Source organism: Octodon degus, unplaced genomic scaffold (genome assembly GCF_000260255.1).
Source record: "Octodon degus isolate 3935 unplaced genomic scaffold, OctDeg1.0 scaffold00092, whole genome shotgun sequence".
Taxonomy (NCBI): domain Eukaryota; kingdom Metazoa; phylum Chordata; class Mammalia; order Rodentia; family Octodontidae; genus Octodon; species Octodon degus.
This window is the reverse complement of record NW_004524668.1, coordinates 5,767,527-5,792,421: the sequence shown is the minus strand read 5'-3', so window position 1 is coordinate 5,792,421 and position 24,895 is coordinate 5,767,527. Positions and strand designations below refer to the sequence as shown.

At 48.5% G+C, this 24,895-nt stretch overlaps 2 protein-coding genes across 3 annotated transcripts in view; one reads left to right on the top strand and one right to left on the bottom strand.

Moving 5' to 3' along the window:
- Nucleotides 1-5,126, top strand: part of Otud3 (OTU deubiquitinase 3) — a 36,696-nt gene extending 31,570 nt beyond the window's left edge. For both annotated transcript variants that reach the window (XM_023722576.1, XM_004637654.2), the window contains exon 8: nucleotides 728-5,126. In XM_023722576.1, the coding sequence (XP_023578344.1) occupies nucleotides 728-904 (177 nt within the window). In that variant the 3' untranslated portion in view covers nucleotides 905-5,126. The remainder of the gene's footprint in view (nucleotides 1-727) is intronic.
- Nucleotides 5,127-12,056: 6,930 nt separating this feature from the next.
- Pla2g2e (phospholipase A2 group IIE) lies at nucleotides 12,057-15,282 on the bottom strand. The gene is made up of 4 exons (XM_004637757.1): nucleotides 15,243-15,282; nucleotides 14,355-14,493; nucleotides 14,060-14,166; nucleotides 12,057-12,229 (listed from the first exon to the last, which is right to left on the bottom strand). Exons 1-4 carry the CDS (start codon nucleotides 15,280-15,282, stop codon nucleotides 12,057-12,059), a joined length of 459 nt encoding a protein of 152 aa, XP_004637814.1.
- Nucleotides 15,283-24,895: the final 9,613 nt, after the last annotated feature.

The following is a 24,895-nucleotide window of genomic DNA, read 5'->3' as shown; positions in this document are numbered from 1 at the left end:
CTTTGTGTTCTGGATTAGCTTCTCGCATAGACTCCTAGGAGTGTGGTAGGCGGGTAGAAGAGTGCGGAGAGCTGGGTCTCCTTAAGGCTTTTGGCAGATCGCCAGATGCTTCCCAGAAGGTTGTAGGTCTCCCCTCCTGCTTCCCACTCCCACAAGATGTGACATCACCTTACTGAATTTGGAGTTTGTTTGAAAGACTTTTATCAAGAAGTTACAAATTTAAAATGCCATCTACAGTGAAAAGCCATAGGCAGAGGCAAAAATGTCGTAAGCTTTGAGCATTTAAGAAAAAAAATATTTTATTGAGAAACAAATAGCGAGACAGTTTCAAAACTGATTAGTAGGACAGCTTCAATAATTAATACATTGCATATAGCTTTGAGCATTTTATTACAGCTCTATGAGCTTCTAAAGTATGGAAAAGGTCCCCTGGCTCCTCTGAGTGCTGTGTCTTGCTTGATTGGGATAATGTCCTGTTAGGTCCTTTTGAACTGGTATGGGGAATAATGGAATTGATTTTGTTTGCTAGTTCAGCAAGGAATGTACATTTCAGTGTAAACTTGAGCAGTAATGGAAAATAAATCCTTGAGAGTCCCGTAAGCTAGCTCCCCGTTCATTTGGAGAGGCAGTCGAAGCCCTGCGAATCGCTCAGCCCAGCGCCCCTTGCAGCAGGCAGCAGCCTGAGTGAGCTGTGCTGGCCGACTTCTGCGCTGGTCTCCTCTTTCAGGTCACAAACAAGCACAGGAGGGAGCAGCAGCGGTTGGAGAAGAAGAAACGACAGGAGGAAAGGCATCGTCTCAAGGCCCTGGAGAGCAGGAGTGGCCACAGGGACAAAACCAGGAGTGAAGCAGATGTGAATTCGCAGGTCACCTTGGTGAGGACCTTTGCTGCACTGAACATCTGAGTCTGGCCTCCTGGGAGCTGAGAGTAGCCAAGGAAGGTGGAGCACGGCGAGCCAGGCTTTCCGGCGAGGCCATCCTTTGGCAAGTTGAGACATAACCAACGAAACCCACACATAAATTCACATTGAGTTAGTTTCCTTCAAGCTGCCTCTTTTTTGTTCAGAGTTCTGTCAGTGCTGTGTTTTGTTTCATCAAGGTCCAGTGAAGCCAAGCCTCCTCTGTGATAGCAACTTAAGATACTAAGTTGTAGGCATCAGGAAAAGCCTTTCCAGTGTGGCTTTGCTTGCCCTAAAAATTAGAGTTCGGTAACTCCAGAATTTTCCCTTAACATCTGGGGTGAGTTTTGTTGTAGTTGTTCATGAAGTAGGTTAGAGTAATTATTAGAAATTCAGAATGTTAAATTTTCTTAGCTTTTCTTTCATTTTCAAAAGATATCAACGTATAGGGTGGCTTACATGTGATTTTCATCTCAGGAAAATATTCAGATTTAATTTCATTCTTGTCGTTGTTACATTAAGTCAGATAGTGCTTTCCCAAAGTAATACAATAAAACGGGTGGCCTGCAGCTGTCTGGGTAGAAATTTTGCAGCTGTGTTTCTCTCCTTTCTGACTGAGGTCATTTCAGATGATTTTACTCAAACTGAAGCCATAAGCTGAGTGCTCCTGACTGTCAGGGAGGCCTGGACTTTGCTAAGAAGTTGACAGTGCTATCGGGTATTTGCTGTTGGTAGGAAAATGGCCGGTACTGCTTGTGAGGGACTCTGGGATTCTAATTCCGATTATGAGTGGAGGGGGAAGTCAGGACTCCTGGGTTTCTGCCCAGCAAGAGCCTAAAATTTATTTGCTTCATAGGAGGGGAAGTCTGGAAGGACAGCTAAGTAACTGTATGTGCTTCCCAGCTCTTCCAGACATAGAAAAATGGCTTCAGAGAAATACCAGGTACTTGACCTTTTAGGTCACTGCATTGTCTTAGTGTTGTAGAAATGAAGTCCCATAAAAGGTGGCATTTATTTATTTTTACCTAAGTCCTGTTGGGGATTTTGATGTCAGGAAAACTTTACCTTTCCTGACGCTGGCAGTAGCTTAGGTTGTGCCAGAAAGGGTGTTTCTCTTGGCTAAGGCCTGTGCTGAAATAGAGTGAAGCAGCAGACAGATCATTAGCCTAAAACCGAGCTGCGTGGATGCAAACTTTCAGATTGTCATGGATGACGTGGCCAGTCTAGACACAGGCCTTGGCCTTCTGGGAACTGAGTTATTTGGACAAATAATGTATCCTGACTCAAAGGTAAATTACTTGTTGTCTCCTTCCTCCCTACATTTCAGAGCTGTAAGACGCTGAGGATGAAGGGAAAGCTGAAAATCTGATGTATGTAGGCTGTGTCACTGTGTGAGCAGGCTCTGGAGCTGTCATATTGTTGCCATCAGTGGGCTGTTTGCTTTCTTCAGTTTTAATGACATCTTTAAAATTTTTGTTGTACTTTGTGACTCCCTGTGGTTGGAGCTGGGAATTGCTCCCAGGGCGCTGCGGTGTGGGCTTCTTCCGGGCTCAGTGCACACAGCGTTTCATAGTTGTGGAAAGCACATGACACTTCTTCTCTGCACACCTGAGTCCTAACTTGGAGACTCTAGGACTTGGTCTGGACCGGGAAGGCGCTGTGCTGCCTTCCTCTAAGGGGCGGAGTCAGTGAGAGAGGGCGGGTCTCCTCCCTTCTCGGCTGGGCAGGTAGGTTCCTGCTGGCTGAGCTTTGCTTTGCAGTGCTTACATGCGGAAGACCAGCTCCTCTCAGATCGACCTTGGTGCACCAGAAGCTCAGAACTGAGAGTTAGAAGTAGTGGACGGGAGACCCACCGTCAGCAGTCGTAGAAATGGCTTTATTAACTTGGTCAATGAAGTGGCCTTGGGACTCATTGGGTTTTAGAAGTTACTAAAGGATATTGGTAACATTTATTTATGAATTACTTAATTCTGATAATGGCTTCAGCATTTCTTGGGTACAATAACAGTGGTTTTAAAAACAAATCCAATAACTTTAGTAATTTTCTTTTATTACCATCTCACAGCTTTCCAGTAGCATTTGGCTTGTGTTTAGTGTGTTAATATCAGAATGGGGCACAAGCACAGCTCCCCTGTACCTTCTCACTCAGGGCCTGCATTTAGGCTTCACACTGCCACAGTCACACTGAATGAGAGGTAGATGGAGGCTTGGTTGTCATGGCGGCCATTGTGGTTCCTGCCTTGGCAGCCATGGCAGAGGCCCAGTGGGTTTGGTCCTGGGTGGTGGCTGTTAGTAGCTGTTAGCGTGGCACAGTCACTTGTGGGCATCTCTGCGGGAATTGACTCCCACAACTGCCAGGCTCACGCTTGAAAGAGTTCATCGTCTATGAGATTGTAGTCAAGCCGGCAGGGAGGAGGAGGATGCAGCGGTGGTTTAGAGCTGCTCACTGGCCTTATCAGCTCTGTATAAAGATTTTATGGATTATAAGATTCTTTTTAAAGATCAAAATAAGAAAAAAATGTTAAAATGTTAGTGGCAATGGCATTGAACTAGAGGTAGATTTATTAAAGCAATGTAGGAGATACTAGGAAGAGAATGTATATGTATATTTAATTTTCAGTGATACACATACACTTTCAGGAAGAAAATCTGCTTGAGGAGTTGCAGCAGGAGAATTCTCAATGTAAGATGAAGTTATCGATCGTTTCTTTTGTAAGCTCTGGAAACACTTTGGAGCCGGTTCTGACTGTGAGGGCTGGAAAGAGGGCTCTGCCCGTGGGGCTGCTGGAGCCCTGGCCCTGCCCTTCCTCCTGGGGGATTCGCTCGGTATGGTGCGTGGCGGTGGGGCTGAGGAGGCGGCCCTGTGCGTGCGGCTGAGGAGAGCATTGCTCCCACGTTACGCGCGCAGGTCAGATGGACTGTGGAAGACCTGAGGCCCTGTGTTCCACGTGCGGTTTCTCTTACTCTGGGAAGCTGGAGTCGGCCTGGGTCTTACTGGGTTGACGTGAATGCCCTCAGTTTAGCTCTGTACAGTGTTCTGCTCAAACTTTTGAGTTCAACCCAGTCAGAGGACACTTGAAACCCTAGTCAGAAGTGACAGAATTCTCATCTGGCTCGGACGTCTTTGTGGGAAGGAAGAGAACAGGGCTTGACTGTGTTAGCTCTGTGGCCCTCCTGACTCCCACGTTAGGAAGATGTGTAGCTTTTTACCTCCGTACCTCAGTGTGCTCGTTCTGGGCAGCACACCCGGAGCTCAGGGTCTGACACAGGATCTGTGTTGTTTGTCGTTCTCGTTAGTCCAGGTTTTACTCATGTTCTCTCAGAGGCAGGGTTGCTCTACTCTTTGCCTTCCCGCAGTTCTCTGGGCTCGCTAATGGCACTTATTTTTCAAGGTATGTGTCCCTGATTCTAAAGAAAGTTGTGCTTTCTGCTGTTATTCTTGAGTTGAAGATCTAAGTGCATATTTAAGTTATAGCAAATCTGATATTACACACTAGGAAGAGGGAAATTGAGCATTTCTAGTAATGGACAACAGGCTGGGTCGCTGTTGCAAGTGTGAGTCCGGTGTGTAACTGCTGCAGCTCTGCGGCCGAGCACAGGAAAGGCCCGCGCCTCATGGACGGGTAGGCCCTCCTGCCTCCCAGGTAAAATTCCTTCTCAGAACCTCAGGCTCTGAACAGTTTCTTCCAAGCAGTTCTTTCTAGAGTTCTTCTGTTTCACTGTCCTCATAAGGACTACTTTGTAGCTCGATTCACATATTGAGTGCCCTTGTGGAGTTAGCTGAAGGGGCTGGCTCAGCACAGGATAACTCCCTTGAAAAGCACTTACTTTTGCGCAGTGCATTGAAGCAGGGTGTACTGAGGATTTGGTGTCTCTTCTCACTGTGTGGGGCCTCGTGGAAGGCCCAGACTGCTGGAGGAAACCTCTGGGGTCTGGCTCCTGTCCTTTGCCTGCCAGCATCTGGCGGGTCCCTGCTGCCAGCCGTCTGTGACAATCATTCAGGCTCGCTCACAGACCTCTGCCTGGGCCATGGTCCCAGGAAAGCCCCTCAGCTGAACCTGAGCCACGCTGCTGTGAGTCTCCCCACATCTTCCCACCTCTGGGGTTCAGTTTCCATGGCAGCTGCCCCCAGCATCCCTCACCAGCATTGAGCACGGAGGCGGAGGCAGAGGCGGGGAGAAGAGAGCCAGCAGTGAGGCGTGGCGCCTGTGTGCCTCTCTCCTGGGGTCCCAGGAGGCAGGCGGGTAGGAGTGTCTGGGAAGGAAGGCGCCTTCTCTTTTTCCTAATTGCACTATTCTCGTTCTAGCTTCGGTCTGGAGATAATTTAAGACCTCCATGGGGTCATGATCCGTTGACTTAGCAAGTCTGCCTTATCTGTGGAGCTCGGGGTGAGAAATATGACCGTGTCTGATGTCTGTAGTTCATTTCCTGTAGGCTGTTGCCCCTCCCCCAAGATTGTGTTCACCTGGACCATTTTATTTTTTATTTACCAAAGTACTGTACTTGGCTATTTGCAGTGTTTTTCAAAACCAAATGTTTCCTTTTGTGTTTTTAATCTTCAATACTTGGTGCAATAGAAGCTGCAAAGATGTGCCACTTTATCTATAAAACGGAGTTTTGTATACCAATAAATTCTAGTTTAAAACAAAGTCTCAAGCCATGTGTATGTTTTCTTTTGTATGGTGTTGGGGATTGAACCCAGGGCTTTGTGTGTTCAAGGCTAGCAATCTGAGCCATGTCTCAAGCTCAAGCTGTTCATCAGTATCTGAACAACATTTGGGTGCGTGAGAGGGACAGGACCCAGACAGCATGCTGGGGAATGTCCTTTGTAGGGGTCTTTGCCCGCAGATGTGTGTGCTGGCGGGGGTTGGTGATCCCTTGGGATCTCGCATTGCTGGTGCTCCAGTACAGCTGAGTGTGACAAGCCCCGTGGACAGAGCCCCCAAGCCCTGAGCACCTGCCCGTCCCCTCAGAACAGCTCTGATATTCTGCAGTTGTCTCTGTACTGAGCAATGTCTGTCACCTGTCACTTTGGGATTCCTTTAGGACCTGAGGGTTCATTCCATCCCATTCTGAGACAAGGCTTGTGTCCAAGGACACACATGGACAGTAGTGATAGACACAGATTCCCCTGGAGGTGGTCCACAGAGGGACAGTGGTGGCTATAGAACCAGAGGGAGGGCAGCCCCAGGACTTGCAGCAGGGCCATTCCACACCAGGGCTCTAGCTAATCCAGAAGTGGCTGAAGGTGGCTCCCTAGCCTCGCTGTCCTTGGGACTTTGACCTTGACTCCTACTGTTACCTGGTCTTAATTTTGTATTCAACATTCAGCTTTCTGAGTTGGCTTTCTTCATAGCAGAAGAGCCAGAAAGTATTCTTACGACTGGCAGAGAAATTCTCTCATGGTCACTTAAACCTTCCCAGTGTTATTTTAATCTCAATCCATGCCTGAGAGACTGGACGTCTCAGGTGGACACATACTATTCAGCTCCCAAGGCAGGAAGGACCTTGCAAAGGCCCAGGGTGTGTTGCAGCTTAGGAGCTGCCCCGATTGCAAAACCTCAGTAGCCCCCTCAGTTCTGCTCCATGGACTCAGCTGGAGCCAGGCCCCCTTTCCTATGGGACAGGCCTCCTGTCCTGGAGGCTTCTTGTCTGGGCCAGGGGACCTGCTAGGCCTTTCTAGCTGGGAGGCTGAGTGAGTAAGGACAGGTGGGGACCAGTGGCCCTGCCCTTGCTCACGGCCCCTTCTTAGTGACTGTTCGTGGTTACACATCAGGGTTCTTGAGTTGCCTACCAGCCGGGAGCACCAGGAGCACCTGGTCTTACTACTGTACTTTCGCTTCCCCTCAGTGTGCCCGCACAGTATAATTCACAAAGTACCCTGTGTCAGTGTGGCTCTAACTGGACTGCTGGAGAAAAGGGTTTCTTATACCATGCAGAGAGATGTACAGCTTTGTGGTTGGCAGGATCAAGACCAGTGCTGCTGCCTCCTGATACATTCTAGCTTGGTAGAAGAGCACATTTCCACCATCCTGGATAAACTTGTGGGAACTTTCCCTGTGATTTATTACTTGGGTACTCTGGTTTTTTTTCAATTTATTCACCATCCAAGCATCCAAGAATTGATCCAATATTTAGATTAGCGCCTCTGCTGTGTCTGGCTCTTTATTTCTGGGCGTTGATACTGACATGGACCCTGGTCTCAAAAAGCTTCCCAGACTGGGCGTGGTGGCGCACACCTGTAATCCCAACACTTAGGAGGCTGAGGCAGAAGAGTCACCAGGCTGGTTTCCATAGTGAGTTCAAGACCAGCCTGAATTATGTAGAAAGACCATGACTCAAAAAGCAAAAGCTTCCAGGCCAGGGACAAAAGTGGACATGTAGTTGTGACCCAAGAGAACATAGGCCTTAAGGGAAGTCTGTTAAGATAGCAGAGAAATAAAAAAGATTGGTGGAGGAGGCGACATTTGGACTGGGCTTAGGTGGGGGGATAGGACACAGGAATAGGGAGCAAGGGACTTTATCCCAAAAGGACCAGCATAGCAAAACCTTGCAGTGGGCGGTTCCATGTGTCTAGACGTAGAGTGTATTTAAGGATACACAGTTTGGAGAAAGACTGGGAACTTAATTCTTTAAACACTTCTTATTTGCCTGTTGCCACTGAAAGAGTGCCGCTGTACCCGCTGAGTGCATTCTAAAAATCAGGTATCCGTGGTCCAGCCTGCTGACTTTTCAGCATGTGGCATTGGCTTGACCGTGCTATTTGGACCTGAGGACGTTACCAGCCGCTTTCAGTGGTGTGACTCTGGGAACCGTCAGTTTAAGGCTACCAAAGATAAACAGTGGTTTTCAAATGTGTGTTCATTGACAATAAATGAACTTCTGATGATAGTACCCCAGAGGCTATTGGAATGAATTAGTGTAGTATTTATCTATAGTGCCACCTCAGAATAATCCCAGTTTTTATGTGCTGATCGATTCAACTGAGCAGGGCTGGCCAAATAACTCAGCGGATTAAAGCGCCTGCAAGCAGGCGTAGGGGCTGGGAGTACCCTGGCCTGCTAGCCAGACCTTGCCCCCTGGGGCGCACTGAGACATTGAGACTGGGCATGGTGGTGTGCACCTGAAATCCCAGCTCTTGGGAGGCTGTAAACAGGAGAAGCATTACCTGATCTAGTAGTGAGACCTTGAACACCTTGTAGACCCTTCCCTAAAAAAAAAACAAAAACAACAAAACCCCCCCCAAAACTAAAAAGAAACAAACCAAAAAGAACTGAGCAGATACTTATTTTGCATCAGTGCAATTAATGCAATGAAGGAGGCAACAGTTAGGGAGGGTGACAGAACATAGATGGGTGTCTCTAATGTCCCAGGTACCTAGAATACATTGTCTTAATGTTAAAACAGCTAATGAGGCTCAGGGGTCTAGCTCCATTTTATTCACAAAACTAACAGGTCTGAGCTCACAGATTGATAACAGAGGCAGGGTTTGAACCCAAGGCCACCTGACTACACTGTAGAGAACCCGAGTAACTGGGTAACCAGTGCTAGCAAAGCTCTAAACACTTTGCCAGGCAGTTGAGGAGCTTGTACTCTCTAGCTGGAAAAGGCAGAATTAGTAAAGTGCTTGAGAGGAGCAGCTGTACAAATAAAGAATAAAGGCACCGGAGCAGGGGGCATATGCTGGAGCGGTGGGATTACAGACAGACAGATGGTGCCTAACCGTGGTGCTGGGGAAGCGGGGGGGTTGCTGCTGGACAGTGACGAGCGGCTGATGTTTGGGGAGGGGGCAGAGGAGCGACACAACAGAAAGCAACCATCAGTGGTCAGGGTGGAGAGGAGATGGAGGCTGGAGGCCGGAGAAGGTGCTGGTCCTCTCATTAGTTTTGTTCTGGAACATACTAGTGTAGAATATTCATTGTCTGCCAGTAGAACGTATCTAAATTTTCTGCATCTCTAGTATGCATCAAAAAAGTTGAGAAGCATCATTTGTAAACGGCTTACCAAAAGAAAGGAACTTAAATGCATTCAGTTCTCCAGGGATGACCTTGCGAAGAACCCAAAGAAGCAGACAGGTGTCTGTGAAATCATGGGTCTTTGGTTTGCTCAGGAATTCCACTGTGCTTTGCCATCACGGATTCACCAAGTTAGTGGATCGCACTTCATGCATAGCTTTAGGTCGGGCCAAAATAGAAGCAACGGCGAAACCAATACAAATCTTGTCATCAGAACTGGAGAGGAAGCTATGAAACATTCAAGTGATAATGTCCCCTCCTCAGCATTGATACAGTCCTTTGGTTCATCCTTCCTCTTTTCCCTCCTTCTCTTCTACCTGTCCATCTACCCACCCACCCATCCATCCAGTGAATGTATATAAAGCCCCTAGAACAGTGCCCGAAAAATAGCAGTTGCCTAATAAGTGTTACCTACTATTGTTACGCTGTTTCATTCATTAATTCACCCATCCATCCATCCATCCATCCATCCATCCATCCATCCATCCATCCATCCGTCATCCAGTGAATGTATATAAAGCCCCTAGAACAGTGCCTGAAAAATATCAGTTGCTTAATAAATGTTACCTACTATTGTTATGGTTTCATTCATTAATTCACCCATCCATCCATCCATCCATCCATCCATCCATCCATCCATCCATCCATCATCCAGTGAATGTATATAAAGCCCCTAAGAACAGTGCCTGAAAAATATCAGTTGCTTAATAAATGTTACCTACTATTGTTATGATGTTTCATTCATTAATTCACCCACCCATCCATCCATCCACCCATCTATCCATCCATCCATCCATCCATCCATCCATCCATCCATCCATCCATCCACAGGACACAAATGTGCCAGTGATTCATGTGCTAGACTTATGACCACACTTTTATATATGTACTGACATTTAAATCTTGCCACAGCCAAATTGCCAGAGAAATGTCATCATTCCGCTTTACAGATGTGGAGATGAAGGCTGCGGCCATCGATCGACACCTCTCAGATTTTCATGTGTATATGCAGAAGTCTTTCTAATCCTGATTCTGATTCAGCAGGTCTGGGGGCAGGTCCAACTTTCTGCCTTCCTAATAAGGTGCCGCTGCTGTTCTCCGGGGCCCTCACTGAGTGGTGAGGTCTGCAGCGCAGTGGGGCGACAGAGGTCTTCCTGGAGCTTCTAACTTCAGCTTCAGGGGTTCCTTCCTTCCCTTTTTAGTCCTTTTCACAAGTCTGCATCTGGACATTAGCGGTGTGTGCCTGGATACACACATGTGTAGATGGAATTTAGACAGACTACTTGATTCATTCATTGTCATTTATTGAGCCCTGGGACAACAAAGGATAAGACAGGACTGTGGCCAAGCAGCCCACAGCGTGCTTGGGGAGAAAGCGAGACACAACAGGTCGCAGTGGGGTCTTGTTCCTGACTTGAGCTTTTCGTTGTTGGACAGTTCCACAACTCCCTTCGTACCGGAAAACCACCATGCCCAGAAATAACGTCCCCATCCCACCCTCAGCTCCTTTTCCCTGAGTTTCCTATTTTTGTCCAGGAAACCAGCATCCCACGGTGGTTTCAAGGTATCCTTTTGGCGATCTCTCAGCATCTTTATTATTGAAAACGCAAACCCAGAAGTGTCACTAACCACAAGCACACTGTCCGTGTTGTTAGGTTTCTGCGTAATACAGGTTGGACACCAGAGGGCGCCCCAGCACCATTTTTTTTTTTTACCCCCTTGACAAGGGTGATCGTGCCCATCCTTCTTGCAAGCTATTTTGCTCCAAGACCCCGCCTTCCTCGGATTGAAGTCACAACAGCAAAAGCACACACACATGTCCATTCCCATCTTCACTTTTTTTTTTTTTCTTGAACCGGGGATCGAACTCAGGCCCTTGAGCTTGCCAGTCAAGCGCTTATTCTACTGAATCATCTCCCCGCCCCCGCCTTCACTTGTTAGCACAGAGCATCGTTGCCTTTTGAGGTTGGTGACAAAGCGTCCCTTTGACTTCGAGGTCCTGAGAAACACGAGGAGAGTCCCTGAGTTCTGTGAGCTTTGCCCTGTGTAGTTCATTTGAACATCCTTTGTTTCATTAAATAACTTCATCCGGATCCTGTAGGACGCGACCGGCGCTCGTAGCTGGTGCAGACGCTGTGCCCCGGAGTTAGGAGGGAAAGCTTGGCTTGCAGGGCAGGCTGTGTGCGTCCTGGTGGGACGCCTTCAGGGAGCCGGTGATGTGGGACTCTTTCCTCCTCACTGTCAGGGGTCTGACCCAGCTGCACCTGCTCACAGCTGCCCTGTCCTGGACACCTGCTCTCTTCACGGTGACGACTGTACAGTGTTGCTGGTTGATGCCACTTTTTTTTTTTTTTTTTAAAGAAATGAAGGACCTGGGATGAAGAGACCCCCCTCTATAGAACGTCCCCTCTGCGACCCCCAGATGTCTGTCATTAACAAAGAGGTTTAGATAAGATGGATCTAGTGCTACTTTCTCTTCTACAGAAGTTGGGTTTTTTTTTTTTTTGGTTTGTTTTTTGTTTTTTTTGCCGGGCTGAGTGTTCTGAGGCCTAATGACAGTGGGGACAATATTTTTAGGTTGGTATTTTTCATGCTTTTCACATTAAACCATATGGCCAGAAATATTCCTCCCAGAAATTGCCATGATTATCTTGGATAAAACTGTGTAGAAGCTTAGAGAAAAGGTGTCACAGAAACCTATAGTTGTGGAAAAGTAAAAGGACTTAATGTTTGCATTGCAGGCAGGGGCCATAGTGGCAGATTCATTCCCACTGTGGTCCAGTGTCTAGTGTGGAGCTGGATCAAGGTAGGTGCTCCAAATACAATGAATGAATGAATGAATGAATGAATGAATGAATGAAACGATAGGCACTAAATCCTGGGGTGTCAGGGACTAAGAATCAAGGAATATTAGGGAAATTATAGGGCATTGTTATTCACTTATTCAGAAGATGGAACCAAGATCCTAGGGGTGAGTTAGTGAGTTTTGTGGGTACCAGAAGATCTTGAGGCTCCCCGGGCACCTCCTGGGAAGAAAGGGTGGCCCAGGAAGCCACAGCCTGGGAACTCTGCAGGAGAGAGGATTATAGGAAGGGAATTCTCCAGAGGGACAGCTTTGGTTCTAAGCTTCTCCTGGCCCAGGACTACAGCAGCCTGAGACTGGGCGGAGGAGAGGGACAGGGTGGGGTGGGCCCTGTGCACAGCTTGTTGGGGTAATTGACGTATTTGCGGTCGAAGGTGTCCAGGTTGCGGCGAAAGCAGAGTGCAGCCTTCTTGTCACACTCGCAGGTCTGCCTCTGGCAGGTGGTCCTGCCGGCTGGATGGGACAAGGTGAGTTAGGGATTACGGACAGAGGACCAGGCCGCCTGCTCTCAGACACAGATGGGGCAGCTCCTGGGTGTTTAGGGATCCTGCTCTTGACCCCATCATTCACCCCCTACTGATGGGAGCCCTTTCTCTTGGGGAGGCATGTCAGAGGTGGGTGAGAGGCAAGGGCAGGGCATGGGAGGGCCTGAGGGGCCCAGGACACTGAGATGGCCAGACGTTTGCGCTTGTGTCCCTCTTTCCTCCCCCTAGTGCTCTTGATGGCCTGTGTTCTCTCATGGAGATTACTCATTGTCCCCTGTCCCAGCCCGGGGGTGGGGGGATTCTAGGCCACCCCTGTACCTGTGATGGTGCTCAGCCATAAGCAGAGGGAAGCTAAGAAATGTAGCAGTCATCCCCAGATAGCTTGTGAGAGGCCTCGAGTGGCCTGTGTCCAGGTTGGGGCTGTTGGACTAAGCTAAGGCCTGCTTGGGGGCCTTTGCCTGTTCCCCCAGAGTGGACAGAGCCTATTTTTATGCCGATTCCCAGCCTGAGAATCAGACTTTCCCACTCCCCCCCACCACATCCCCTAGCCTGCTGGCATCAGTGCTGCAGGTGCCAGGCTCCTGAAGGCCTGCTCTTTTCTCTGCTGCCCTTCCTCTCTCTGTCCAGAGTGATTCTGGCTGCCTTTTGTCCCACAAAGACTTCACCCTGTCCAGAGAGGTCCTTGTACCTCACTTCCCACTTAAAGTGGAGCTGGTTCCAATGGGATTCTGCCCAGTCCTGCTATGTGGGCAGGATTCAGAGTGGAAGGGTTTAGTGGCCTCATCAGGAGCTGGACTGAGCTGAGGAAATGGGCACAATGACCTCCATCCCATATCTGAGGAAGTAGACACTTCCTAGGGGCTGCCCCCTGTCCAAAGTCTCATGGTGGGCAGAAGTGAAGCCCTGAGAAGGACCCAGACCCTGTGTCCCACCTACCGGACACCTCCCTCCACTCACTCTCTCAGCACCATTTTAACAGCTGATTGTTCCAAGCTTGCAGGAACCCCCAGTGACGGGGAGCTCACTACCTGACAAAGCTGCCCTGCTAAGTGGACCACTGCAGAAACAAGAAGCTCTGAGTCAGCTCTGCTTCAGTCTGACGTCCCAGGTCCTGCTCTGTACCCTGTACCTGCTGGGCTCTGCCCTCCCTCCAGGCCACACTTGACTTTACGGCAGGCAGAAGGCTTGGTCCTTTGATGTGTGTACCCTCCACACTCTCGTGGTATAGACTGTGTCCCCAGTCAGGGGCCAGGGGGAAACAAATTGGTCCAAGTGGGCTTTGGGTATGGCAGAGTGGAGGAAAATGGGCCCAGTTGGATGGCCCTCATAGGGAAATCAGCCCTTGGGAACAGTTCCACATTTACGACGTTCCAGTTGGTGCCATCCTAGGGATGGGTGTGAGTCCAGCTGCTGTGGATGTGGCTCAGCTGGGCCCTCACTGTGTCCTGCCTGGAGTGGAGCTGGGAGGTGGCTCTGGGTGGGGGCCATGGTATGGGCCACGGGGCGCCCTAGCACCAGTGCCCAGTGGGCATCTGGACAGATGGGTAGGCTGCTCTACTCTTATTTTTTCTGGACTGGACATTAAACCTAGGGCCTCCCGCATGCAAGGCAAGAACTCTTCCACTGAGCCACATCCTGAGCCCGAGGCCTCTCTGCTCTTATGTGATGATGGGAAGGTTATCTTCAGCCTAGACTCTGTCCCTCACGAGGTGAAAGGTCACTACCAGGAGGGGCTTTCTCTCCCATGCTGCCACCCACCCCGCCCAGCGTCTGCCTCACTCTAGGGCTCATTTCTTACCACAGATGATATAATCGTGGCTGGCAGAGAAGAGATACTTCTCCATTTTGGGTTCGCAGCCCAGCTTCTTCACGTGCCCGTAGCAGCAGTCATGGGCCTGGCAGCACCTGTGGAGTGACGATCAACCGGAAGGGGCCTGGGAGCCAGGCGGGGCCATACAGGAGCCCCTGGGCTCTGCGCCCTGGCCTTAAAGGAGGGGGCCATCTCTTTGTCTAGCTGCCTTCAGGTCCTCCCTCCTCCTGGGAGGCTCCTTCCCTTCCTCAGCCCAGGGGTCCCCTGCTGGCCACTTCCTTACCAATCGGTCGGGTCCACAGGCCAGTTGGAGCCACCAAGGCCACAGTAGCAGCCATAGTCGTTGTACTGAAGTGCTGGCTTCCCTGTCATCTTTTCGATCATCATCCCAAACTGGACCAGGTTCCCGCTGGCCAGAGCCACTGTTGAGGGGGGAGTGGGGAGGACGGCGGTCTGAGGTCTCCTCAGATCTAATCACCTGTCTACTCACTCTCCCCTCCACAAAGCACCAGCTACCAATAACAGTGACAGTAAGTAATACCTCAGACGACATCCTCTGCACCTGAGTCCCTTGGTCCCCACCCCGTCATGTCCATGTCACTTGCGCATGTGTCCCCCACTGTCTCCCCGAGTATCACTCACTCATCCCTCTGGGGCCTTCTTATTGGCTGTTCAAATCTGTCCCAAACAATCACTACTTTCTACCAGCTGTCAGCCCCCATCTCCCCCAGAAGCACTCTGTCCCCCCAGATCTCACCAGACACCACTGTACCTATTCCCTAAATACCTTCAAGGATCTGTCTGAATCCCTCAGGGTCATCCTGCTTGTCTTGGGGAGGGAGGAAAGTCCACCGAGCCAGGCTGGAGCCAGAAATGGAAGCCAGGAGCCAGGAGGAACCCTGCATGTATGGCTGGGGTCCCTCCAGTCCCTGTCCTGTGTCCCCCTCCCCCTCTCAGCCTGCATTTGCCTCCTCTCCCTCCCCTCTCCTCTTGCCACTGCCAGTTTAGGCCAAGGTGGCCTCAGGATTACCCTGGTTGGTGGCATGAAAAAGCATGCGACTTTGGCATTCTGTACCCGTGACACCCTCTATAAAGCCAGGCTCAGGGGCATCCAGGGTGTTTGGGGTTGCCTGAGGGGTGGGGACAGGGGAGGACCCAGATTTTCACTTACCCAGGATGCAAAGGAAGGTCAGGACAGGAGGAGGTCTCATCCTGAGGGGGGAGGTAAGCTGGGGGCAGATGAACCTGCAGCAGGAAGGAAGGGCGCAGGGTCACCTCTGAGCTCAGAGCGCCTCCCAATTAGCTAAATACCCTCGTCCTGTCCACTCCCCATCATTAACCCTTGAGTGCCCAGTGATGCAACGATTCTTCCCTAGGCCTGACACTCTGGTCAAGTCCCCAGGGGAGGGGCCAAGCTGGGGCCCGTGTGCCCCGCTTCTAGGCAGCATGGAAGTCAGGGTGGGGGCCGTCCTATGGGGCTCTTCCTTCTCAGGCCTTTCCTATGACCTTCCGGTTTTAGAGTCACTGTCCTGGCTCCCATAGACTGCACTGGAGCTAGTGGCTGTGCTGCGCTTTTCAGTCTTGGTTATCTCTTCCTCAGTCCTATTTTACTAATTCAGCAACCGAGATCCAGAGAGGCGGGGGAGGCATCCGTCCTCCCAGCCTGGGACGGCCCCATACCAAACCTGTCATTTTCCATATTCCACTGGGCAGAACCAGAGACAAGCTGTCCTCCACTGCCTTCCCTGCTCCCAGCCTGCAACTGGGATAACTTGACCATCCACTTCTGTCATGTTCAGGGTTTGGGAGCTGCTGAGTTTGCGGCCAATCCTAGTTCCTGTGTTTATTACGTGGCCTTGGGCAGGTCCTTTCCTTGCTTAGAATCTCAGTTTTCCTATCTGTGTTATGTGAGTGGGAGGCCTCCCTCTAGCATTAAGCAGCTGTCCTCCTCTGAGCATGCGTCGGGACGGTGCCAACCCTCTCTCCCAGGATCACAGGGTGCCCTCAGCAGCCCTCCTGTTCTCCAAGGAGGAAATTGGAACATTTGCCTAAATAAATAGTGAGCCACTGTTTTGGTTTGGGCATCCCAAAGGATTCTCCACTAGGTAAAGAAGGCCAAGCCTAGCACCCATGAACCTTTGCGGTACCCTCCAAAATCTTCTAATTTCTTACAAAATCACAAGAACAATGAGTATAATCCAGCCTAGATTATATTTGTCTTTACATTATAACAGTTGTAAAATTTAAGCTTTAGTATGTTTTCTTCCCCCCTAAAGCTGGAGGAGGGGAGGCCCATGCAGAAGCATCCAAGGCCCACAATAGAGGTCACACTGAGTCACTGAGAGGAACCTGGTTTCTGTCCCTGATTTGGGGCCTGGTTTAGCCTTCTTTCTGAGAGTGGAGACCCAGGAGCTGCCAGTGGCTGGGATTTCCAGGAAGGAATCTGGATGTGAGGTGCACTGGCGGGAGGCTGGAGCTCCTAGATAGGTCCCGCCTTGCAGTCCAGAAGGGAGGCCTGAGCCACATGGATGAGATTGTGGGGGTCTCCATCTGGGCTTAAAGCTCAGTAACAGGTGGTGCACAATTCCTCAGCCTGCCTCCTGCCCCATCTGTTCACGTCTGCTAATGACTCCCCTAGGCCTTTCCTGGCTGTGTTCTTGCCCTACTGTAGAGAAGACCAGGGGCAGGGACCAGAGAGGGGCATCCACCCAGCCTGAAACACCCAGCAGCCGTGAGTCATGGTCTCCTGGGAGTGGGAGCCGCTCTTTGCTCACCATTTCCTTTTGATTTTAATGAGGGCAGCTCCTGGCAGCCCCTGGCTCCTGGCCTGGGTCACCAGAGCCCAAACAGTGAGTCACTGAGGATCTGCCTCCTAAACACTTGAAAATTAGCTTTGGTTCCTGGGGAGGCTTGGATCATAGCTTTTCCTGCCAAAGCAGCAGGGCTGCTCCCCAGGGAGAGCCAGGTATCAGAGATAATCACCTTTGTGACCCATTTTTAAGGATGGAGCCTGGTAAGCTCCTGCAGATCTGGCCCCCTGGCAGAAAAGGCAAAGATGTTGGCTGGAGCCTGTCAGGGATAACACAGCAACTGCAGGGCTGTCATGCTGCTGTGTTGGTAGAACCTGGGCTAGGAGGGGAGCTTTAGGCATCTGGGAAAGGTCGTGGGCATGACGGCTTTCACACCATCAGGGCAGGGTGACAGAAAGCATCAGCTAGCACAGGCCTTGTGCATTAACCCCTCCACCTAGTGGTCATGTGACCATGACCCATCCCATCACCTTCCTAAGCCCAGCTCCATCATTCGGAAACTGACCATTCAGGGTGATAGACCAGACAGACAGAAAATGAGAGGTACAAAGTGCCTGGCAGGAGGCTTGCCCACAGCAGGAACCTGTGAATACAGTGTTCCTCCTTCCTTTCACCCTTACCAGGCCACAGAAAAGACCTCTGGAGGTGCTTAGGGGAGATGGGTGGGAGTGCAGGCATGATGGGTAGAAGTCATGGGGGGTGCTAGATGGAGCAGCTGGCATGGACGTTGGGGTGGAGACCAGGCGAGAGATGAGTGGATGGAGCAGAGTCAAGCTTCTCAGCACTTTTTTTTTTATATTAATATGTCTCTTTTAGCTTAGTCATCTGACATCATTATCATCCTAATAATAAAAATGGCAAAAACAAATGACTACCATTTACTAATGGGACGCACCTCTCTTTCACTAAGTTCCTGCCACGTTGTGGCCACTGAGCCAAGGCTCCTAATCTTACTGCTTCTGTTGCAGTTACAGCTTTCTGTTGCTTTCCTCAGGACTTTAAGGATCCTATACACTGTAAATCCTGGAAGAATTAATTGCCCATTTGGTCAGTAAATGATCTGAGGACCTACTATGTGTTGGGGAAAATGCAGAGCAAAACCAGGGGTGGTTCCCTATTGGTTGAAGTCAATGAAGATTCTGCAGGTAAAGGGGCTCTCTGCCATGGTTAGATCAAGACTCTGGCTCTGATTCCTTTGCAGGTCTCTCCATCTTTCTTCTTCCCAGGGTCACCTTTGTTCAATGAGAGTTGACTGATCTCACTGTTGGAAGACGGCTGCGTGCACCAGTGGGGTCTTCTGCTTCCTCATTTCCACAGGGGAAAGCAGGATGTGAAATTTCCAAGTTATCATACAGATTTTCAGTTCTATTCTACAGGATCAGGCTGGCCTGATCTTCATTGCAAAGAGGAGAAGATGGAAGCTGATTGTCTTATCCTTTGAGGCCCACCCTTGAACCTTGAACCACTCAGCTGCACAATGGCTATGCAACATGGAAGAGGTGGCTTCTCAAATTAAAATCCAGGTTCTGTTAATCCAGGGATTAAGAGGGTGAAAAGATGCTGTAGAAAGGACCAGAGTGTGTCCCTCTCACTTCTGTGTTTGCAGAAACAGGAACATTTCTAGAACCATCTTTAGAAAAATCCAGAATAACTATTACATTGGAGGTGGATGAGGAGAATGCTCACTTTTGTAATACTGGGGAGAAAAACTAAATCCAAACCAATTCAGTAAAAGTGTCCTGCTGAGATTACACTACTCCCAGAGAAAAATCCGGAAGAGTCTCTACTAGGTTTGGGCACTGCTAGGGATATTTTCCATAAACTCTAGATTCTTAATCCAGAAATACAAGTTTTGCCATCATAAATTGTTGAAAGATATCTAAATGACATTCAGAAAGGCAGCATAATAATGGCCCATGGTGCCACTCTGCCAGCCAGAATACACAGCAAATGGCTGAGTGTCCTTACACAAAAAGAAATGACAAATTGGAAGAAAACTCAGCAAGATAAGATACACGGGGCTGGCCAGATAGCTCAGTGGATTAAAGCCCCTACTTAGGCAGATGCAGGGGCTAGGGGTTCAATCCCCAGCCTGCTGTGTCGGCCCTGCCCCTGGGGCACACTGAGATGGTGATTGAAACTGGGTGTGGTGACACGCACCTGTAATCCTAGCACTTGGGAAGCTGTAAACAGGAGGATCACTACTAGTCTGATCTAAGTAGTGAGATCCCGTAGACCCTGAACTAAACACACATATACGCACGCGCGCGCGCGCACACACACACACACACGATAAGATACACAAAACAAAGAACTCAAAACCAAAGTAAACCAGCGTAGGTGCTCCCAGAAAATCTTACAACACAAATAGAAAAGCTGTCAGAAGTCAGAGAGAAACTTCCAGGACTGTTGCAAGTTCGCCCTTGAGTTGCCTGGAGATGCTCAAAACAGGTGCAAATTACTGGTTATCAAGTCTTGACACAGTGAGAAAAGAATTCTGCACACCCCACCTGACAAACATTTATGTTTCCAACATCGTGTTGATTGAGAAGATGAAGCAATTCTGTGCTGATTTCAGTGGGCACTGATAAGCTTTGATAGCAGAGATGCAGAATACCTGAGAGGCACAGAGGAGGGGACAATTACTTCCTCCTGGAAAGCCTTCAGATAGAGCTGTGGAGAGGCCCTGCCACCAGAGCTGGAGCCTTGGAGGACGCAGTTGCTGATCAGCAGGGAGGTACAGCCGGAACCATAGCTAGCCATGTCCAGGCCTCTGAACGTCCTTGTTTTTCCTCTGTACAACATCCTTTTTTTTTTTCCTTTGATTTCACCATCCTAGCCTTTCTTGGGAAAAAAAACCTCTCTCTTTCTCTACAAACAGCTCCAATCACAATGAAACCACACCCTAAAGGGGGACACATGATCCAAGCCAGCCAATCAGACTCTCCCCTGACACTTGGTGTCTTCAGCAGAGTTTGTATTAGCTCAATGCAGTGCCGGGGAGATGGCTCAGTGCAATAAGCACTTCCCTGGCAAGCTGCAAGGGCCTGAGTTCAATCCCAGTTTCCAAAGAAAAAGAAGAGGCAGCTGGGGCAGAACTCTCCTGTCTTTGGCATGCTAAAGAAGCTGTCTGAAGTGCTGCTTCCAAGACTCCCTGAGTCTTGTCATTCCCAAGGTGTGGTTCAGGTCCTCCTTTATTTCACAAACCATTCAGCTTTCTTTCACCATTTTTTTTTTTTTTTGTTAGTTTCACTAGCCAAAATAAATTGCTGTAGGGTTAGCCTGTAGTCTTATCACTCTGGTAAGTGTAGACAGGAGGGTTGCAAGTTTGAGGCCAGCCTGGACAGCGTAGCGGTACCCTGCCTCCAAAAGGCTGTGGATGTATCTCAGTGCAAACCTCTGATCAGTTCCTGGTACTGAAAACAAAATTGCTATAGCGTGCGGCCCAAAGAACTTCTTCTGTTGATACCAGGCAACTTCTGTTGATACCTGGCACTGGTACCAGGATGAGGACTGCAGACAGTAAGCCCTAAGGGAAAGAAGGGATCTGGCACGGGTTACTGGGAAGACGTGGAGCAGAGACTTGGCACACTGCTGCTCATGGTGCTGCAGTTGCTGAGCAGCCACCCTCATCAAGGGCAGAGCCTGGAGGAGTTAGTGGTGACTGACAGAGAGAGGCCCCCTGGTGTTACTGGGGGCTGTACTGATTATCATCAGCAATTCTTCCTAGGCTCGTACTGTTCCATGCAGAGAATTGGGCAACTGATGAATGTGGAAGTTTAGTGTTTCTTTAGGGCAAAAGAAGTGCTTCAGAAGAAAAATGCTGTGAAGCAAACAGAGAAGATCCAGGTGCCCCTGGGGCATGCTGCGAGGGAGACTAAGACTGGATGTGGCAGTGTGCGTGTAATCCCATCACTTGGGAGGCTGAATACAGGAGGATCACTATGAGTCCAATCTATGTAGTGAGACCCTGTACTAAATACATTAAAAAGAAAAAGAGAAGATCTACCCTGCCTGCTGGATAGGCTCTGCTGCAAGGACAAGGGGGCTTTCTGCACCTTATGCCATCGCCTCAGCTTATTTTCTTATGTTGTTGGACTACATCCTCGGGTAATTTTCTAAAACAGAAAGAGGCAGCGGGAATGGTGGGCCATGCTTGTGACCCCAACACTTCAGGAGGCTGAGAAAGGAGGACTGCAAGCATGAGTCCTTGAAACAAAACTAGCTGGGTGTGGTGGCACATGCCTGTAATCAAAGTACTCAGGAGGCTGAGACAGGAGGATTACCATGAGTTTGAAGCCAATCTGGACTACATAGCAAGACCCTATCTCTAGAAAAACCTCCACAAAACAAACAAAACCCAAACCAAAGAACCCACCAATCCCATCAAAATAAAATCCCCAAGTTCTATTTCTAAAAATATCAAAAATATCCTGGTTACATCATATTTACATTGTATATACAAATCCATTCCATTCTCTGTCTGTCTGTCTCTGTCTCTCTCTCTCTCTCTCTCTCTCTCTCTCTCTCTCTCTCTCTCTCTCTCTCTCTCTCTCTCTCTCCAGGGTCTCACTTTATACTCCAGACTAGCCTTGAACTGGTGGTGACCTTCTTGCCTCAGCCTCCCAAGTGTTGGAATTACAGCAATACCTCACTTTACCCAGTTTGGATGTGCAACTGACTCTAGAGCAGAAGTTGACAAAGTACAACCCCTTGACCAAATCCAGCCTGCCACATCTTTGTAAATAAAGTTTTATTGTACCACAGAAAGGTACACTAACTTGCATGTGATCTAAGAGGCTTTCATAGTATGCTGGCCAAGTTGGGAAGTTGTGTTAGAGGCTGTTAACAGAAAAAGTTTGTTGTAGAGTAAAAGTAAGTTATCTTAGAACTTTCATCTCATGGATGATGATAACAAATCTCATGTTATTTCCAATGAGTTGAAGGTTCTAGTTAATTCAAATAGAAATCATGTGTCTACAAAGTTCAGCTCTGCCAATGGCTCTGAGCTCTGAGTGGCAGTGGCCCTCAGTTCTTAGTGTTATAGCTGCTGACTGCTGTCACTCAACTCTGCCAGTTGCTGGTCTCTGCCCTTAATCTCTGTTGGCCACTGATCTCTAGAGCCCTTCAGGACAAACAACTCCTAGTGTTTATAGCTCTTTTTTTTTTTTAATTTTTTTTATAAAATCAACTGCGCTGTCCACACTACTCAGGATCCTGAATAGATTCTTGCTTATATATAAACTGTAAATCTGTGATTGGCCCAAATTGAAGCCTGCTGCTTGGTCTGAATTCAAGCCTCCGATTGGTTAAAATTGGACTAAACTCAAGACTTCTGATTTAAGCCCGCTGATTGGCCCAATTTAATTCTATTGCCTCGTTCAAATTAAAGCTTGCTAAGGTCAGAAGAGACATCTTCCAGAGAAGGTAGAGAGTGTGCAGGATAGTTTGCAGCTGTCATGGTAGCAGTTTGAACATTGGAAGCACACCGAGTAGCAGCTGTCTTGTCTTTGTGTGAATGGCAGAGTTAAAATAGGGAATCTTCAGGAGGGCCAGCTGTCTTTCTGACAGCTTAGTAGGGTCTGAGGATGTTGAGGATGATAACAATGGTTCTGTCTGAGTTAAGGTTGCTTTCCTGCAGCTTGTTGAGACAGGCGGCAGCAGTGAGAAGGATCACCCCAGTGGACAGCCAAGTTACACCTCCTGTCAGAGTGGCCTAGAGAGTGACCATGAAGTCACCTGAGGGTGGGTGGAGGAGGACAGTGGAGCAAGGTGTCCCAGTCCGTCCTCAGGAGGGAGGGAGGTGTGAAGGGAGGCAAGGAGGAGGGGCATGGCAGCTGTGGGCCAATCAGTGCCCTCCTCCTGCCACCACAAGCGGTAGGGCAGAGTTGGGCCCATCCCATCGGGCTCAGTGCCTGTCTGATTTTTGTTTTTTTTTATGGATAACTTGTGTATTCCCCCCTCCTCCTATGTAATCTTATAAGATCCTGTATTCATCTTTATCACATTCTAAAACATTACCTTGATATGTACGATAAGAATGAGTGTTTCTCCCATCTGTTTTGCTAGTTTGTGAGGTTGTTTATGTCACAGGACTGTCCCGCTACAATGCTGTATATGGTTAGATTTCTAAGTTTCTGTAAAAATATGTGTTTATTCCTATTTAAATTTTTTCTTCATATTCTGTAAGGACTTAAAGTTCAACACATAAATACTTGATGGAAAATTTAAAAAAATCTGAGGACTTATTCTTCAGCTCTGGAGAATCCACATGTTTGAGAAATTCCTTTGCTTTCATTTCCTTTTGAATTTCCTGTCAGGGCACTGATGGTCTCTCTAGGTTAATTCTGAGTCTCTCATCTTTTCTGTTATAGTTTCCTTTCATAGTCTTTTCATTCTACTCTCTGAGAATTTCCCCAACTTTTTCTCCCAACCTCTTCTTGATATTTAAAACATTTCAGCAGTCATATTTTTTAATTTCTAGGAGCTCATTGTTATCCAAGCTTAACTTGTTATTTTCAAGATGTGATATTTTCTTGAATTTTTTAAGGATAGAAATTAGAGATTTAAAAATTTTTTTTTCTGTTCCTTGAATTTCTGATTTCTTCTGGGTCCTCCCTTCTCTTATTTGATCATGTTATTATCCTACATCTTAGTATTTTTCCACACTCCTGGAGGTTCTGGATTGTTCAATCACAAACAAGGTGTTGACAGTCTCTGTACACGAGGGTGGGGCTCATCACCCCAGGGGCTCTGTTTTATGGTGAGTAACTGGTGATACCATCTCAGCTAGAGCTTTCCTCTTGGACAGTAAAGTCTAGTTGCTCTAAGTCACCACAGTTTGTTGGAATTGTTTAGAGAAAACCTTTATGATTTGTTTCTTATAAGAAATAAATGGCAACAAGTGGGAAGTTGGATGTTTAGGGTCTAAGCAGTGTGTGTGTGTGTGTGTGTGTGTGTGTGTGTGTGTTCATGTCTCTGTGTGTGCACAGGTGGCATGTATGTGAGTGTGATATAACACAAGGAGTTTGTGTCAGTATCTTCATTTTGTTGGTAATAAACACTTCTACTTTGGGAAACCATCCTGCCTTCCATTTCATGTGATCCTGTATGGGTATCTGTCTCCTCCCCTTCCCAGCCCAGGGGGAGATCTACAATCCAGGATCCTTAAGCACAGCACCCCATTTCCTCTGGCCATATGTATACTTTTATGATGGGACACACAACTCAAAATGGGCCAGAGGTTTTCATTAGATGTGATGTATGTGTCTCTCCTTTTTTCTGAGGCTGTGGGCTACAAAGATAATAGAATCTTGGCACTTCCAGTAATTATCTTTCTTGACTAAATGGGAAAGGCTGCCCTTAGAGTGAGGACACTGTTCAGAAGAAGGAAGAACCAGGTAGGAGGAAGGGAGACGGGAGGACAGGGAGAGATGTATGGAAAAGGGCAGGGTGAGAATCCTTTGATTCAGCTTCATTTGACTTCTTCCCTCAGTGTTCACTGGATCTGAGACTTGGGTTCAGAGTCCTGACTTGGGTTCTATCACTTGAAACTGAGAAAGGCCCAGACTAATTCAGGCAGTTCTTATGGTGGTAGACAGGGGAGACTGCAGGTGAGATGTCCATAGGAAGTTGTTGGGGTAGCAGCTGAACTTCCTGTGTTGTGCTCTGGAAACCTCAGCGTTGATCAAATCTTGGTGCTGAGAGAACGCAGCCCTGTGCTTTTAGATGCACCGCATGCTGCCCAAGAAAGGGGACCATGGTGGAGGGTGACTCTTCCCTAAATGTTTAAGGCTCTTCCCAAATCTCTTTCAAGGGAAGGAGAAACAAGTATCCCTTACAGCCTGGTTTAATTTGTCCACCCGATTAAGTAAACTGATTTGACTTGGAAAGTTAGAGCAATATGACATTCAGTGTCATAAAAGAAATTCATGCTTGTGGCTCGCCTTCCCTTTCCTCCTTGTCTTTGTCTCTTACCCTTTCCACTTTTCTCCTCCTCCTCCTCCTCGTCCTC

What these genes read in the sequence shown, in the direction of transcription:
- Pla2g2e (XM_004637757.1), bottom strand. Translation starts at nt 15,282, where the DNA reads ATGAGACCTCCTCCTGTCCTGACCTTCCTTTGCATCCTGG. An exon ending in CCTGTGGACCCGACCGATTG is followed by an intron (nt 14,167 to 14,354) that starts GTAAGGAAGTGG and finishes GTCACTCCACAG; the next exon opens with GTGCTGCCAGGCCCATGACT. An exon ending in CCACGATTATATCATCTGTG is followed by an intron (nt 12,230 to 14,059) that starts GTAAGAAATGAG and finishes TGTCCCATCCAG; the next exon opens with CCGGCAGGACCACCTGCCAG.